Below are 18,462 nucleotides of genomic sequence, written 5' to 3'. Positions count from 1 at the left end.
GGTACCAATCACACAACTTCACACAGTAAATGAAGAAAACAGAACAACATACAATATTGATATCAAACATTGTGTACAATAAAGCTGTGACATCACATAGGGGTTCACCATGACATGTACATGTTTCTTTATTGCAGAAGATGCATTGTAATGTTGGAATCAAATTTATTTTGCTATGTCAATCTCTTTAAACTGTTTTATTGCACTTTTTTGCTCATTCTTTAGGTGGTTCTCGGTATGCTTTGCGCCACAGGGACAGTTCAGGTGTTACAGGTGGACAGAGAATGTCTGTCACAGACACCTTGAAGAGTGAGAGAGGGGGTTGAGGAGGGGGAGGAGATGTAAGTCATCATTGGTGGTATGCGTTTGGTGGGGGCAGATGTAAAAAATTGTCCCTTTCCATTTTTCCTAAAATATAAAATCTAAATCAATAATAATACTTGCAATTTTTTCTTAGAAAACAGACGAACAGGAATAATGGCAATGCTTTATGTAATTCAGCTGGTGAAAGAAAGTCCTCCAGCTTTTTTAAAATTGGAGCTATTTCTTTTTTCTTTCTTAATTTTTTCTTAATTATATTGTCCTGCTGTCTGTGACTGTAACTTTAACTGTGCTGCTCTCCCTCCTCTAGTGTCCGTAGGGTGGGTTTATCAGGAGCAGGATGTCTGCATCCACGCCCTTATGTTTGTCGTCGCCACCCCCGCTGGGTCCGGTCTCATACGGTGGTGACCCTCATGACCACCTCGCGGTTGGATGTGGGTCTGATGCGAGGGTTGCTGGGCCTCAGCTGGCTGAGGATGTGCAGGATGGTGTAGCCACAGTGGTGGTTGAGAATAGTCCTAACACGCTGGCCTGTCCGGCCCACCCTGTCAGCCGTGGGGAGGGTTTCGTGGGGAGGGTTTCGACCCCCACGCCCCCCACACTTGCCGCTGGAGCTGATGGGGTCGCCCAGGTCCTTGGCTTTCTCATAGTTCAGTACTTTCCACTGCTGGTTCACTGCCTGCCAGCGCTTAAAGATCCGGTATACTGACGATCCCTCATGGATTATAAGGCCTGGAGAGAGAATCCAGACAGACATGAAAATTAGGGAGGAGTAAGAGAGAGAGTGAGAGAAAGAGGGAGAAGAGAGAGAGCACATGTATGAAAGTGAGAGAAGCATGAGTGATACAAGTGGTAGGAGAAAGAGAGACGGTGAATAGAAGAGAGATGGAGGGAGGCAAGCAGACAGAGAGAGGTGAATAGAAGAGAGATGGAGGGAGGCAAGCAGACAGAGAGACGGTGAATAGAAGAGAGATGGAGGGAGGCAAGCAGACAGAGAGAGGTGAATAGAAGAGAGATGGAGGGAGGCAAGCAGACAGAGAGACAGTGAATAGAAGAGAGATGGAGGGAGGCAAGCAGACAGAGAGACGGTGAATAGAAGAGAGATGGAGGGAGGCAAGCAGACAGAGAGAGGTGAATAGAAGAGAGATGGAGGGAGGCAAGCAGACAGAGAGACGGTGAATAGAAGAGAGATGGAGGGAGGCAAGCAGACAGAGAGACAGTGAATAGAAGAGAGATGGAGGGAGGCAAGCAGACAGAGAGAGGTGAATAGAAGAGAGATGGAGGGAGGCAAGCAGACAGAGAGACGGTGAATAGAAGAGAGATGGAGGGAGGCAAGCAGACAGAGAGACGGTGAATAGAAGAGAGATGGAGGGAGGCAAGCAGACAGAGAGAGGTGAATAGAAGAGAGATGGAGGGAGGCAAGCAGACAAAGAGAGAGGAATAGAAAAGAGATGGAGGGAGGCAAGCAGACAGAGAGACGGTGAATAGAAAAGAGATGGAGGGAGGCAAGCAGACAGAGAGAGGTGAATAGAAGAGAGATGGAGGGAGGCAAGCAGACAGAGAGAGATGAATAGAAGAGAGATGGAGGGAGGCAAGCAGACAGAGAGAGGTGAAAGATTGCAGAATGTGAATGGCCAGACAAAGAGGGAAACAAATGAAAGGACGCAGAGACGGGAGAGAAAGTAAGAAAAAAACTCTTTCAAGCAGAAAGTATCATAGGCCACCTTTGCACAAGTGTGCTGTAAATATTTAAACAGTCTGGATGTTCAAGGCACTTCAGAAGTGGTTGTACATTTTCAGCTGAGACATGTCACACAGGCTACGACCTCTCTGAGAAACAAAGACCAAAACAAACAAATTGCTCTCACTCACTTACATTCTCTAACACACACACCTCAAGTCTTACTGGAACACTGGAACGTTTCAACCACCATTCCTACATTCAAACTCTGGGAGCATGGAAGTATTCTCCTTTCTTTTCATACGCAACTCTACACATCATACCTGCAATTGCAATCACAAAACCGTATGTTTATCTTTGACAGTATGTCAGTGAGGTCTACGTCATAGAACCGTCTAGCTCACCTATGCAAACGATATCCATGAAGCCGTACATGCCATAGCAGATCTGGAAGAGCAGGTCCTGGCGCTGCCACTTGGCCAAGGGGCTGAAGGACGACCACACCAGCCAGGAGATGCTGGCGATGAGGAACAGAGAACCCAGCATAATGGCTGCTATCTGCACCTTCTCTATCACAGTCAGAGAGATGGCTTGCCACTGAAGAGAGTGAGGGGGAGGTTGAGGGAGAGGGGATGGGGTGGAGGGGGGGGGGGGGAGAAGTAGAGAGACAAAGAGAGGGGGGTTGGAGGGAGAGAGGAGAGGTGGCGGATCAATGTGTGTCTTTTTGGTGGAGATAATTATCTGTGCACTGATGTCATGCAGCCACAGGCAAGAAGATTTGTTTTGTTATATTTGTAAGTATTTTGGGAGCATTCGAGTGGGACGATATGCTTGGCATCCACACAAAACATTAGATTTGATATGGAACTCCTGAGGAGGGGACAGTACTTGTAGACACATAAAAACACGCAAGTACACACGCATACACACACAGACACACACTGTACCTGCAGTGGGTTCTTGGTGCTGATGGCAAGGACCTGGTACTTGAAGTAGCAGAGCTCACAGCTCCAGGAGCCTCTCTCGCTGATCCAACGGATGAGGCAGGGCTGGTGGGTACAGCGCACAGATCCGTCACAGCGACACGGGCTCAGCAACTCCCCCTGCAGGAGACAGAGAAGGAAAACAGAGACAGTATTCTGTTAAATCTCTCTATATATCTCCTGAAGGCATGGACAACAACTCCAATATTTTGATCCTAGACTTTTGATCCATACCAGCACTAGAATACCTGATTCAGCTAAGCATGGTGTGGATGATTACTAGATTTGTTGAATCCAGTCTGTTAGTAAAGGGTTGCTATAAGCCTGCAAACCCTGGGACCAGGCACTACCCAGCTAACAATTCTAGCACAGGAGACTGCTGAAGGGAGGACGCCTCATAATAATGGCTGGAATGGAGTGAATGGAATGGTATCAAACACATGGAAACCATGTGTTTTATGAGCTTGATACCATTCCATTAATTCCATTCCAGCCATTACTATGACCCCGTCCTCCCCAAGGTGCTACCAACTTCCTGTGAATTCTAGGGAGAGAGAACATTTTTGTAATGTTACCCATAATGCTCCGCTAATGTTTGAGTGTCCAGTTTAGCAATTGTTAAGGGAACATTCTATCTATGTTAGCAAAAACCTTCTGAGAACATTTCTATATAACTTATCTAGAATGTGGTTACAATGTTCTCAGAATAAACAACATTAATGTCGTAGAAATTTTATGGGACGTTGCAAGAACATTCCTGTGTGCAGTTTTCTAAGTGTTAGGAGAATATTCCATCAATGTCACAAACATACACTACTAAAGTATGTGGACACCTGCTTGTCGAACATCTCAGGGCCAGACAAGTTCTTCCACACCGATCTCGACAAACTATTTCTATATGGACCTCGCTTTGTGCACGGGGGTATTGTCATCCTGGAACAGGAAAGGGCCAAACTGTTGCCACAAAGTCGGAAGCACAGAATCGTCTAGAATGTAATTGTATGCTGTAGAGTTAAGATTTTCATTCACTGGGACTAAGGGGCCTAGCCCGAACCATGAAAATCAGCCCCAAACCATTATTCCTCCTCCACCAAACTTTACAGGTGGCAAATTGGGGCAGGTAGTGTTCTCCTGGCATCCGCCAAACCCAGATTTCGCCAAACTCAGATTCACCCAACTGCCAGTTAGTGAAGCGTGATTCATCACTCCAGTGAACGCATTTCCACGAGCTTTACACCACTCCGGCCGACACTTGGCATTGCGCATGGTGATCTTAGACTTGTGTGCGGCTGCTCGGTCATGGAAACCCAATTCATGAAGCTCCCAACGAACAGTTCTTGTGCTGACGTTGCTTCCAGAAGCAGTTTGGAACTGGGTAGTGAGTGTTGCATCTAAGGAGAGACGCACTACGCACTTCATCACTCGCCGGTCCCGTTCTGTGAGCTTGTGTGGCCTATCACTTTGTTGCTGAGCCGTTGTTGCTCCTAGTTTTTTCCACTTCACAATAACAGCAATAACAGTTGACCGGGGCAGCTTTAGCAGGGCAGCAATTGGACGAACAGACTTGTTGGAAAGGTGTCATCCTATTAAGGTGCCACTTTGAAAGTCACGGAGCTTGGAGATTGCATAGCAGTGTGCCCAATTTTATATATCTGTCAGAAATGGGTGTGGCTGAAATAGCCGAATCCACTAATTTGCAGGGATGTCCACATACTTATATATACAGTGTACATAGAACATGGTTGCCATGTTCTCAGAACGTAAAACATTAAAGTTCTAGACACGTTTCATGGGAACGTTTGTACATTTGTGCATCAGTTGTCAGTTGTCAGGACATCCCCTGATTTTCTACATTGTAGAATAATAGTGGAGACATCAAAACTATGAAATAACACATATGGAATCATGTAGTAACCAAAAAAGTGTTATATTTGAGATTCTTCAAATAGCCACCCTTTGCCTTGATGACAGCTTTGCACACTCTTTGCATTCTCTCAACCAGCTTCACTTGGAATGTTTTTCCAACAGTCTTGAAGGAGTTCCCACATATGCTGTGCACTTGTTGGCTGCTTTTCCTTCACTCTGCACCCTAACTCATCCCAAAACATCTCAATTGGGTTGAGGTCAGAAATTGTGGAGGCCAGGTCATCTGATACAGCACTCCATCACTCTCCTTCTTGGTTAAATAGCCCTTACACAGCCTGGAGGTGTGCTGGGTCATTGTCCTGTCGAAAAACAAATGATAGTCCCACTAATCCCAAACCAGATGGGATGTCATATCGCTGCAGAATGCTGAGGTAGCCATGCTGGTTAAGTGTGCCTTTGAATTCTAAACAAATCAGACAGTTCCAGCAGCAAAGCACACCCACACCATAACACCCCCTCCTCCATGCTTCACGGTGGGAACCACACATGCAGAGATCATCCGTTCACCCACACAGCATCTCACAAAGACACAGTGGTTGGAACCAAAAATCTCCCATTTGGACTCGAGACCAAAGGACAAATTTCCATTGATCTAATGTCCATTGCTCGTGTTTCTTGGCCCAAGCAAGTCTCTTCTTATTATAGGTGTCCTTCAGTAGTGGTTTCTATGCAGCATTTCGACCATGAAGGCCTGATTCACATTGTCTCCTCTGAACAGTTGATATTGAGATGTGTCTGTTACTTGAACTCTGTGAAGCATTTATTTGGGCTGCAATTTCTGAGGCTGGTAACTCTACTGAACTTATCCTCTGCAGCAGAGGAAACTCTGGGTCTTCCTTTCCTGTGGCGGTGCTCATGAGAGCCAGTTTCATCATAGCTCTTGATGGTTTTTGCAACAGCACTTGAAGAAACTTTCAAAGTTCTTGAAATTTTTCAGATTGACTGACCTAAGTCTTAAAGCAATGATGGACTGTCGTTTCTCTCTATTTATTTGAGCTGTTCTTGCCATAATATGGACTTGGTCTTTTACCAAATAGGGCTATCTTCTGTATACCACCGCTACCTTGTCACAACACAACTGATTGGCTCAAACGCATTACAATGGAAAGAATTCCACTATTTAACTTTTAACAAGGCACAGCTGTTAATTGAAATGCATTCCAGCCAGGTGACTACCTCATGAAGCTGGTTGAGAGAATGCCAAGCGGGTGCAAAGCTGCCATCAAGGCAAAGGGTGGGTAAAATATTTTTTTATTTGTTTAACACTTTTTGGTTACTACATGATGTGTTATTTCATAGTTTTGATGTCTTCACTATTATTCTACAATGTAGAAAATAGTAAAAAAATAAATATAAACCCTTGAATGAGTAGGTGTTGACCAGTAGTGTATTTGGCTATATCCCATACCTCTTGTGGCATATGAACATTTATTTTCACGTTTTGCAATGTAAAAATTCTAATAAAAGCGATCAAAGTGAATTCGAGTTGCCTCTTCGTTAATTCTCCTGCCCCCACAAAAAACATAATGTGATAAAGTAGATTTTCAGCCAGGTCCTAATATTCAGCACCCCTGATGAATTTATATACATTTTCCAAAATTATAGAAGTACTGCTTTGTTCAGAAATAAATGAAATCATTCAAAATAGCCTACTACACCATGAGAAGGCCTATAATTTAGCCACAGAGGATCAATAGTTTTAAAAAAATAAGTATTGCCTAGCTGTTGATTGTAGCCCAATAACAAGGAATAGCCTACAGTCGGGAACGCGCTGCATATCTGTCAGTAAAAAAAAAAAAAAAGATTTCGCAATATTTCTAATACAATCAGTGGCGACCAATCATTCATTTAAAAAAATTTAAAAGCATATTCATTTCCCATTAATGCATGTCACATACCAGTTTGCAAACAATGTACAAAATAAAAATAAACATAATTGAGTTAATAAAGCCACATACAAAAATGGTCTAATGTTTGCTTTCTTGAGTAAGGCAGCTTGAAAATGCAGGCGTTTCAGCCGAGCTCAGTGCTGTCTGTGATGGTGGGGTTGGAAGGGAAATACGGAGCATAGGGATTGGCTATGTTCTCTAGTTGCACCATGATTGGCTCAGTGTTCTGTCACTCATGGGGACACTATGTCACCGCAAAATCAACAGGGAGAGCTCAAAAATGTAAGCCTCTTGGGTGCTGCCATAGAGTTACATTAGAAGTGGCCATCGAAGAAGGCTCAATGTCATTGACCACAGATAAAATTATGTCCAATCTTGTTATATCTACAGTAGCTTTGATTGGACTGATCATGTCAACATCATACTTCCAAAATTTTAGCTTGCAAGCTTGAAGTCATCATCAAGAATCAAGTCGACAATCTACTGGAAAATCCTTTTCAACCTTTGTCATATGAAGAGAAATTATGAAGAGAAGTTATAGATAAAATGTATCGGTGCTCATCGGCCATAAACATTACACAACAAGTTAGAAATCGCAAATTCAACAATGAGTGGTTTGGAAGGAATCTATGGCTAACTGCAAGCATTTCAAAGCAATCACTAGCCTGCTATTCAGTGGATTGGATGTTTGGTCCAAGTCCGGGTTGAATTATTATTATTATTTAATTTTTATTGAACCTTTATTCAACTAGGCAAGTCATTTAATAACAAATTCTTATTTATAATGATGGCCTAACCCGGCCAAACCCGGACGATGCTGGGCCAATTGGGCGCTGCACTATGGAACTCCCAATCACGGCCAGGTGTGATACAGCCTGGATTTCAACCAGGAACTGTAGTGACGCATCTTGCACTGAGATGCCTTAGACCACCTCGCCACTTGGGAGCCCGCAAGGGTCAGTTTTCCAAGCCTAAAAGGATAAACATTCAACATTGGCCGTGCTGTCATTCCAGCCGCTTTCAAAACAACTGGAAACTCTGGGGAATCTGACTTCAGTTGAGTTCATGACAGCTATGAAATTGGGAAAAAACGAGCTCCGACTGGGAAAATACATTTTGAATGGTCATCCAACTCACAATTCCAAGTCGGGATCTGGGCCTCTTTCTAGAGCTCTGACTTCAAATCAAATCAAATTGTATTTGTCACATCCGCCAAATACAACAGGTGTAGACCTTGCCGGGAAATGCTTACTTACAAGCCCATAACCAACGATGCAGGATCGTGTACAGGATCACTAACATCATGATTCAATCTTGTTTTTCCAAGATCCCAGTTGTCTTGAAAACACCATAAATCCAGAGAATGCCAGACTTTGATGACAAAGGTTAATGACAGAATTTGCCCCACACGAAGGACTGCAGCACCACCTTCCTGTTCAAGTGAGCACAACAAGGTGAGTCCAAAAATGTATTGTATAATATGGCATAAATTATGTAAATGATATACTGTAGCAAAGAAAGTAATACTAAGTGTATGTTGTGTAGTAAACTGTTCGTAGCCTATGTGCCTGTCCCTAATAATTTGGTCCCGTTTCCCCTCATAATTTAGCCTACTGTTCTTCTGACTTGGTGGAGCACATGTAGCCTATAGCCTGTTTTAGAGAAATATCATCATCGAATTCTGTAAGAGCTTTCATTGTTTTCTTATATGCCCCCTTTATTTATCCTACGCTTCTGACTTGGTGTACAGAGAACACTGTAAGAACCGCCCATGCTCTGAAGTCTGTCACTGTACATTTCAAAAGTGCTGAACAAATAGTTGTATTGACTACGTCCGTCCTAGCTCGCTCATTAATGTCTTAATCGAAATTACGGATTGCCTTTTATCCGCTCGTCGTCCCCTTATGCCATAGTTTGTACATCTCAATTCTCAGTAGAAACCACATTTGTTTAAGCAAGTCAGCCTTTTTTTAAAGGCAATTAATAAGGCTGAATTAACTGTTTTGTTGCAAGACAAGGCAGCTATAATAGTGGTAAGGCATTGGAACGGCTGTTGGGACTCTGCTGTTGGGATAGCTTTATGTAGGCCCTAACAGCTTGCGGGCACCGTTTTTCACTGTTATAGTCTAATTAATGTATTGTTTAGTGTTCTGTTGTGTTGTGCAGTGACTTTGCTGGCATGTATAAAAAAAAAATTAATGGGAGTTTGCCCCACCAAGATTTTTCCATATTTTGTTACATTACAGCCTTATTCTAAAATGTATTAAATCGTTATTTTCCTTCATTAATCTACACACAATACCCCTTAATGACTCATCAAAAAAACACAAAACTGAAATATCCCATTTACATAAGTATTCAGACCCTTCACTGAGTACTTTGTTGAAGCACCTTTGGCAGCGATTACAGCCTCAAGTCTTTTTGGGTATGACGCTACAAGCTTGGCACACCTGTATTGGGGGAGTTTCTCCTATTCTTCTCTGCTCAAGCTCTGTCAGGTTGGATGGGGAGCTTCGCTGCACAGCCATTTTCAGGTCTCTTCAGAGATGTTAGATGGGGTTCAAGTCTGGGCTCTGGCTGGCTCACTCAAGGACATTCAAAGACTTGTCCCGAAGCCACTCCTGCATTGTCTTGGCTGTGTGCTTAGGGTCGTTGTCCTATTGGATGGTGAACCTTCACCCCAGTCTGAGGTCCTGAGCTCTCTGGAACAGGTTTTCATCAAGGATCTCTCTGTACTTTGCTCCATTCATCTTTCCCTTGATCCTGACTAGTCTCCTAGTCCCTGCCACTGAAAAACATCCCCACAGCATGATGCTGCCACCCCCACACTCCACCGTAGGGATGGTGACAGGTTTCCTCCAGACGTGAAGCTTGACATTCAGGCCAAAGAGTTCAATCTTAGTTTCATCAGACCAGTGCTCGACCTGTTTGGTGGAGCACTGCAGAGATGGTTGTCCATCTCGAAGATTCTCCCATCTCCACAGAGGAACTCTGGAGCTCTGTCAGAGTGACCATCGGGTTCTTGGTCACATCCCTGACCAAGGCCCTTCACCCCCAATTGCTCAGTTTGGCCGGGCAGCCAGCTCTATGAAGAGTCTTAGTGGTTCCAAACTTCTTCCATTTAAGAATGATGGAGGCCACTGTGTTCTTGGCGACCTTCAATGCTGTATAAATGTTTTGGTACCCTTCCCCAGATCTGTGCCTCGACACAATCCTGTCTCGGAGCTCTACGGACAATTCCTTCGACCTCATGGCTTGGTATTCGCTCTGACATGCACTGTCAACTGTGTGACCTTATATAGACAGGTGTGTCCCTTCCAAATCAAGTCCAATCAATTGAATTTACCACAGGTGAACTCCAATCAAGTTGCAGAAACATCTCAAGGATGATCAATGTAACCAGGATGCACCTGAGCTCAATTTAGAGTCTCATGGCCAGGGTTCTGATTACATATTTTTAATTTTTAATACATTTGCAGAAAAAAACAGTTTTTGTTTTGTCATTATGGGTTATTGTGTGTAATTTGATGAGTAAAATGTTTTACTTAATCAATTTTAGAATAAGGCTGTAACAAAATGTGGAAAAAGTCATGGGGTCTGAATACTTTCCGAATACACTGTACATGCTAAAATCCCCACTGAATCCAATCGAGGGATAACACAGGGTGGAAAGCAAATGGCTAATGCTGAAAAGAGAAGACTCTATGCTGTAGGCTACCAAAATATTTGATCAACTTATATTATTTTACAAAAGAGAGAGATATAGGCTTTTGGCACGTGTACATCGGCCATCACCAGCGAGTGAGTCATCATTGGGTGAGTCAGTGAAACTGAAAACCATTTTTAAGACTATAATTTCCTCCTCAGATTTGATCCTACAATGTGTGTCTTCACACAGCTAGGCCCAGGCTATTGATGGATTCAAGACAAGGTCGTTTTTATTGATCTCAAATTCTCAGTTTGTCAGTCAATGTAGCCTGGCAATTGGATCATTTTTGCAGTATTAAAAAAGATTCTGCCATTGTCTCCAGACATGTAAAATGACGTATAATTGCATGAAATGCATTTATAAAAGGCCAACATTTTCCCGGACTGTAGGCTAATAAAAATGTTCCCCATGTTTGCAACTTCTGTAAGTGCCTCTACTCTACTGTTCTATGCAACTACTCAAATGTGATGATATGCATGCAATGCTTTATTATAAAGGTGATTTTGTTTTTTTCATGCGTTCCGGTACCTCAGCACTCCCGAGGTCACCGCCCTCTCACGTTCACTTTTTGTTCCGGCACCTCCCGATTTACAAATTAAGCACTGGGGATACTCTCTCTCACACACACACACACACACACACACACACACACACACACACACACACACACACACACACACACACACACACACAGTGTTTTTAACATACAGCGTTTTCAACTTGACATATTTGACACATTTTGACATACATGATTACATTGTGCATGTTCATTTTTTACAGTAATTATTGGAATAGTATTTTTATTGGAATTTCACAATTTTCTCCCACATTAAGAGATACATTAACAAAGAGAAAATAAGAATAACAAAGAACAACAATTAAATTAACAGACAGACAGAAATTAAACACACATTTTTAAATAAAGGAATTATGTGAAATACATGGAACATGCAGTGTAATCCTGAGACATTCTAAGAAAATCCTTGCAGCATAATAGCTGATAAATCAGGTTCTAGGTAAATAAAATAATGTCCCCAAACTTTGTAGAACTTGTCTATTTTAGAATGTAATGTACAAGTCAAATATTCAAATGGAACCCATTCAAATATTATCTTACGCCAATCTTTAATAGAAGAGACCTTGTCACTAATCAACTGTAAGAGGATGTTTTTCCTCGCTGCGAAGGTAAGGATGTTGTAAAGCCTCCTCTTACCCACAGAAGTAACATGCCTATTAGGGAGACCTAATAGCAAAGAAACTGGGTCCAATTCTAGGTCGGCCCTAGGATTTCTTGAAGAACATTAGACCAGTACCTTTGTACTTTGGAACATGACCATAAACAATGTGTTAGGGTGCCTGTATCAGTTTTACATTTGAGACACTGAGGAGAAGAGGAAGAGCATGCTAAAAGCATGTCTGTGATTCAGGGATCTATGCAATCTGTGTATTATTCTTAATTGGATTGCTTTGGTACGATTACAGATCTTGTTTTTGCATATCGCCAAATGTCCTCCCACGTCACCTCGTCAATAGTAGCAGACAATTCTTTCTCCCACACTTGTGTTAACAGTAGAAAAGGACATTAAAGCATCATAAAATACACTCACAGACATTTTCCTTTGTAAGAAAAAAAACATTATTTCAATGACAGACACATCAGGGTTGCCAATCAAGGTGGTGCTCTTCAAAATATAATGTCCACCTTGTAGAAAGCAGAAAAAGTCCTGCTTTGGGAGTCACTGTTTCTCATTTGCTCAAATTACAATAACATCTTATCAGTGAATAAATTATTTTGTCTGCCTAAACCCTTATTAAACCAAATGTTAAAGCCAGCATCTAGCAATCCTGGTTCAAAATCTGGGTTGTTAAGAATCAGGGTAAGAGCAGAGGTTAGTTTGGACCTTCCCAAAAAATGTTGAACTGACCTCCATGCTTTGAGTGTATTAAGTGTGATGGGATTATTGCAGAAATCTTTTACAGATTTGAAGCTTCTGAAAAATAAAAGATTATGTAAGTTTTTTGTTGTTGTTGAAAAATAAGTCTTAATATCTAACCAAATAGAGGAGTCATCACTTGTAATCCAGTCATACATATAACTTAAGTGGGCATACCATTGATAAAACCTCATATTGGGCAGATCCAAGTCCCCTAGAACTTAACCAGCCTTTTAAATATCTTATTACCTTATTGGAAAGTAAGACTGGGATCATTTGGATTGGGTAAAGTAGTCTAGGTAAAATATTCATTTTCAAGAGGGATATTCTACCCAATAATGAAATCGGAAGAGAGTTCCAGCACTCCAGATCCTGTCTTATTGTGTCAAATAATGGAACAAAATTGGCTTTGTACATTTGCTAGAATTTGGGAGTTACGAAAATACCCAGATACATTAAACCTGAGGGAGACCATTTTAAAAGGAAAGGGGGGAGCGGTAGTAGGTACAAAGCTAAAACTACCAAGTGGCATAGCCTCTGATTTAGTTAATCTTGTAGCCTGGGAATACACTGAATAATTCAATAATATTAACAAGAGATGTAATTGAAGTCTCAGGGCTAGAGATGAATATCAAAACATCATCAGCATACAAGCTTATATTATGATGAACGTCACCAATGAGCAGACCCTATATAGCGTGCGTTACTCTGATGGCCTCGGCCAGCGAGCGCAAATAGGAGAGGGAACAAAAGACAGCCCTGTCTAGTACCTCTGTGTGTGGAGAAGCTATTTGACCTTAGCCCATTAGTAAGGACATCAGCCTGGGTCATCATACAAAACCTTAACACATTCTATAAAGTTGTCACCTAGACTAAATTTAGTCAGTGCAAAGAATAGGTAAGACCACTCCACACGGAGTCTACTTTCTTTTTAGCTAGGCATGCCAAATATCTTCCTGGTTTATCACCATGTTCATAACACTTTTGCCTGACAAATCTTATTTTCTTTTCAGCATCCTGTGTTAGGAGAGAGTCCAACGTTGAGCGCTGCTCAATAGGCCATAATTGATTTTAGCCCAGTAGGCCAGACATATTCCTACGTTCAAGGAGCTTTCCATTTTGATTGGGTTATTTTGCCTAAAAACATTTAGGCCTACCTATAGATTTTTTTTTTAAAACAACTATGCATCTCTGCCCAGCCTAGCAAGAGTGGCCAAAAGGGTGTTACGCATCCCCAGTGGTTCTGCAAGTGTGGAGAGGATATTCTCTGCTTCTGGCCTGCTCTCCGGGCACCATCGCATGAATCTGGGGCCACAGACTTGCCAAACTCATGTTTCAAAAAATAATTTCTTAACTTAAGGATCTGACCCTTTTATTCAATTTTCGCCTAAAATGACATACCCAAATCTAACTGCCTGTAGCTCAGGACCTTAAGCAAGGATATGCATATTATTGATACCATTTGAAGGAAACACTTTGAAGTTTGTGGAAATGTGAAATTAATGTTGGAGAATATAACACATTAGATCTGGCAAAAGATAATACAAATAAAAAAACGTGTTTTTGTCTCTTTTTTTTGTTCCATCATCAAGCTCTGTCAGGTTGGATGGGGAGCGTTGCTGCACAGTTGTTTCAGGTCTCTTCAAAGATGTTCGACTGGGTTCAAGTCCAGGCTCTGGCTGGCCCACTCAAGGACATTCAGAGACTTATTCCGTACGCCACTCCTGTGTTGTCTTGGCTATGTGCTTAGGGTCGTTGTCCTATTGGAAGGTGAATCTAAGCCCCAGTCTGAGGTCCTTAGCACTCTGGAGCAGGTTTTCATTTACTGAGGAGTGGCTTCCGTCTGGCCACTCTTCCATAAAGACCTGATTGGTGGAGTGCTTCAGAGATGGTTGTCCTTTATGAAGGTTCTCCCATCTCCACAGAGGAACTCTGGAGCTCTGTCAGAGTGACGATTGGGTTCTTAGTCATCTCCCTGACCAAGGCCTTTCTCCCCCGATTGCTCAGTTTGCCTGGGTGGCCAGCTCTAGGAAGACTCTTGGTGGTTCCAAACTTCTTTAATTTAAGAATGATGGAGACCACTGTGTTCTTGGGGATCTTCAATGCTGCAGACAATTTTTGTTGCCCTTCCCCAGATCGGTGCCTCGACACAATCCTGTCTCTGAGCTCTTCGTACAATTCCTTCGACCTCATGGCTTAGATTTTGCTCTGACATGCACTGTCAACTGTGGGACTTTATATAGACAGGTGTGTGCCTTTCCAAATCAAGTCCAATCAATTTGAATTTACCACAGATGGACTCCAATCAAGTTGTAGAAACATATCAAGGATGATCAATGGGAAACAGGATGCACCTACGGTCAATTTCAAGTCTCCTAGCAAAGGGTCTGAATACTTATGTAAATAAGGTCTCCGTTTTTTATTTATAATGAATTTGTAAACATTTCTAAAAACGTGTTTTCCCTTTGTCATTATGGGTTATTCTGTGTAGATTGCTGAGGATGTATTTAATCCATTTTAGAATAAGGCTGTAACGTAACAAAATGTGGAAAAAGTCAAGGGGTCGGAATACTTTCTGAAGGCACTGTAGATTCACACAGATCTCAGTCTGAGCTATGATGGCAGTTACTGTAGCAATAAAAAGAATACAAATAATGTTACTGAACAAGAGCACTTGAGAACTCACATCACTGCTTCATGACCAGACTTGAGTGAAGTTATCCAATGCTGCAAAGGCGCAGCGTAAAGTTATTTACCCGAGAGAGTCAATAAACGCAGCAGCCTTTTCCGGTGTGTAAAGCTTCTTAGGCGTTCTGTTGACCATAATCTACAATGTGGCACGGTACAGAAGTGAGTAGTCTATCTTCATTCTCTCGAGTTGGTTCTTCACCTCATCAAACGCCTTCGTACAACCGCCATGGCGTAGTCTTTGAAGAATGAGACCCTTGGTCCTGTGTGCTGAATACCATCAGATTCAGCACCAAGGAATCCATTCCTCAAAGAATGTAACTGAGCGTGTCCCTTCGTTCATTTCCAGGAATTTGCATCTCCGTCCTCAATTATCCAGGTCATCAATGTGCTCCGCCATTTCATGCACCTGTTTCTCAAGTGTCTTTATCTTAGTGTCCATTGGTGTAGTTGAAGTTTCCACAGTAGCAATTCTTCCTTCCGCCTCATCAACATCCTTGACAACCTTCTGTAGTTTGGCTGAATGGCCTGTTATTGCTTCTAAGACCATTCCTATCTTGACATCGATCACTTTAGTAATGTTATCAGTCATCTTTTGGATCACTAGATGCATTGTGCCTGGATCAGCAATGGTTTTGGTCTAGTTCTTAGTAGTTCTGCTTGGCATGCTATCGGAAACTTTTGAGAAATAGCCATCAAGAGTCATTGTAGGGTAAATTATTTAGCAAATTCTACCACTTTTTCAAGCTAAGAAATAAATATAAAGAGAAAAATTGACATTGAGTGTCCCTGTGTAATTTTTCCACAACAATTTGGTGTCAACAAACAGCATGATTGATTCTGCCTGCGGAGCTTTCCAGTGGGGGTCTGCGAGGAAAACCGGTGGCGCATTTTATGAAGCGTGAGGGAAATTCCTGTCTGACCAAAAGAGGACGAGGACCCGCCCAGACCAGACTCTTACTGTGATCTGCCCAGGAGGAGTCACATCATCCACTAACAATTGAGGGATGGCAACTGATTTCAGTAAATCAATTTAAATGAATCTGTGTAAAAAGAAAATCAAGGTGAGTAAATGCATAAAAAGGTACCCACAGTCTTATAGAGAGAAGACTATTCATTAGTTTAATGAGAAGACTAGAGCGAGCGCGTAACGGTACCATGGAAAGCGCCGCTGACAGCTGTCTGTAGGCATTTACAAGAAATGTCTATGTGGTCTGCAGCCATAAAAAATAACACTATGTATTTTTGAGTACAGGGTGTTATTTATGTGCATAGCAAGTAATGACAGAGAGAATCATTGGAGATCGTGGTTAATGAGGAAATTACCTAGTGTATTTGGGAATAGTACTCAGTGAATGTGGATGTGAAAGGTGTGTGATTGTGAGATATGACATTTTAACTTTATTTAAATTTTGCTGATTGAAATTTGGATAACAAATGATTGAAATTATGACTTTTGGAATTTGGATAATAAGATTGAAGTATGGATAATAAGAGTATTGAAATTTAGCTATTAAGTATTGAGTGAATGAGAGCTGTCAAGGGACTAGCTTATGTGTGAAAGAGGTGAATGAATGCAACAACTAGTTCTTTTCCAGTTCTGTGGGAGCTGATTAGTAACGTTATCTAAGGTCTGGCCAACTCCGCTGTTGGATCTACAATGGAGGATAAAATGTCTCAGAAAACTCAGAGGATAACATGTCTCAGAGGATAATATATCTTGTTAGTAAGGAGGATAACATCTCAGAAATCTCAGAGGATAACATATCTTGTTAGTAAGGAGGATACCATCTCAGAAATCTCAGAAGATAACATGTCTTGTTAGTAAGGAGGATAACATCTCAGAAATCTCAGAGGATAACATCTCATTAGTAAGGAGGATAACATGTTTCTGAGGATAACATGACTTTAGATTATATGAGGATAACATGTCTCATTAGTGGAGTTTGCTGTATAATGTTATTATGTATGGGGATATGAAAGAAGAGAGCACTATTTCCGAATAAGATGTTAAATAGAGCTAGTGTAAATATCTAAACCCCTGTATGAATAGAACACTAATCTAGATGAGGAATTTGTGATGTAACACAAATGTATAATGGGTTACTAGAGTTAAAGTAACATAATATTGAGTATAATGGGTTACTAGAGTTATAGTAACATAATATTGAGTATAATGGGTTATTATAGATAAAGTAACATAATATTGAGTATAATGGGTTACTAGAGTTATAGTAACATAATATTGAGTATAATGGGTTATTATAGATAAAGTAACATAATATTGAGTATAATGGGTTATTATGATGACCATTTGAAGTAAGAATAGAAAAATAATCATATACAACTAGCACACTAACACGTTGACGTACGTGAGTGGTGACAAAGTATTCTGAGGAATGTTCAGAGTGGTCCCTTTAAGGATAATTTGTATGATACGGTTAAAGCATTGTACAGGACTTGACTTACCCCTTATCATATCACCTCCACCTTACCTGCCACCCTAGACCCACTTCAGTTTGCATACTGCCCAAACAGGTCCACAGATGATGCAATCGCCATCACACTGCCCTATCCCATCTGGACAAGAGGAATACCTATGTAAGAATGCTGTTCATTGACTACAGCTCAGCATTCAACACCATTGTACCCTCCAAGCTCATCATTAAGCTTGAGGCCCTGGGTCTCGACCCCGCCCTGTGCAATTGGGCCGTGGACTTTCTGAAGGGCCACCCCCAGGTGGTGAAGGTTAGAAAAAACATCTCCACTTCGCTGATCCTCAACACTGGGGCCCCACAAGGGTGAGTGCCCATTCCCCTCCTGTACTCCCTGTTCACCCATGACTGCGTGGCCATGCACGATTCAAACTCAATCATCAAGTTTGCAGACGACTCCACAGCAGTGGACTTGATTACCAACAACGACAAGACAGCCTACAGGGAGGAGGTGAGGGCACTGAGAGTGTTGTGTCAGGAAAACTACCCCTCACTCAACGTCAACAAAACAAAGGAGATGATCGTGGACGTCAGGAAACAGCAGAGGGAGCACGCCCCTATCCACATCGACGGGACAGTACTGGAGAGGTTCCTCGGCGTACACATCAGGAAAAAACTGAAATGGTCCACCCACACAGACATCGCCTATTCAACCTCAGGAGGCTGAAGAAATTTGGCTTGTCACCTAAAACCCTCACTAACTTTTACAGACGCACAATTGAGAGCATCCTGTCAGGCTGTATCACTGCCTGGTATGGCAACTGCACCACCCTCAACCGCAGGGCTGTCCAGAAAGGGAAAGGGGGGATACCTAGTCAGTTGTACAACTGAATGCA

General features: G+C 42.0%; 1 protein-coding gene across 1 annotated transcript in view; it reads right to left on the bottom strand.

Moving 5' to 3' along the window:
* Positions 1–415: 415 nt before the first annotated feature.
* Positions 416–18,462, bottom strand: part of LOC115140982 (E3 ubiquitin-protein ligase MARCHF9-like) — a 31,070-nt gene continuing 13,023 nt past the window's right edge. The window contains exons 2-4 of the mRNA XM_029679530.2: positions 2,950–3,105; positions 2,407–2,599; positions 416–1,053 (exon numbers count right to left, since the gene is read on the bottom strand). Coding sequence (XP_029535390.1) covers positions 716–1,053; positions 2,407–2,599; positions 2,950–3,105 — 687 coding nt within the window. The 3' untranslated portion in view covers positions 416–715. The remainder of the gene's footprint in view (positions 1,054–2,406; positions 2,600–2,949; positions 3,106–18,462) is intronic.

Source organism: Oncorhynchus nerka, linkage group LG2 (assembly GCF_034236695.1).
Source record: "Oncorhynchus nerka isolate Pitt River linkage group LG2, Oner_Uvic_2.0, whole genome shotgun sequence".
NCBI classification, from domain to species: Eukaryota; Metazoa; Chordata; class Actinopteri; order Salmoniformes; family Salmonidae; genus Oncorhynchus; species Oncorhynchus nerka.
The sequence above is the reverse complement of the archived record's forward strand: the minus strand, read 5'-3'. Positions and strand labels throughout refer to the sequence as shown.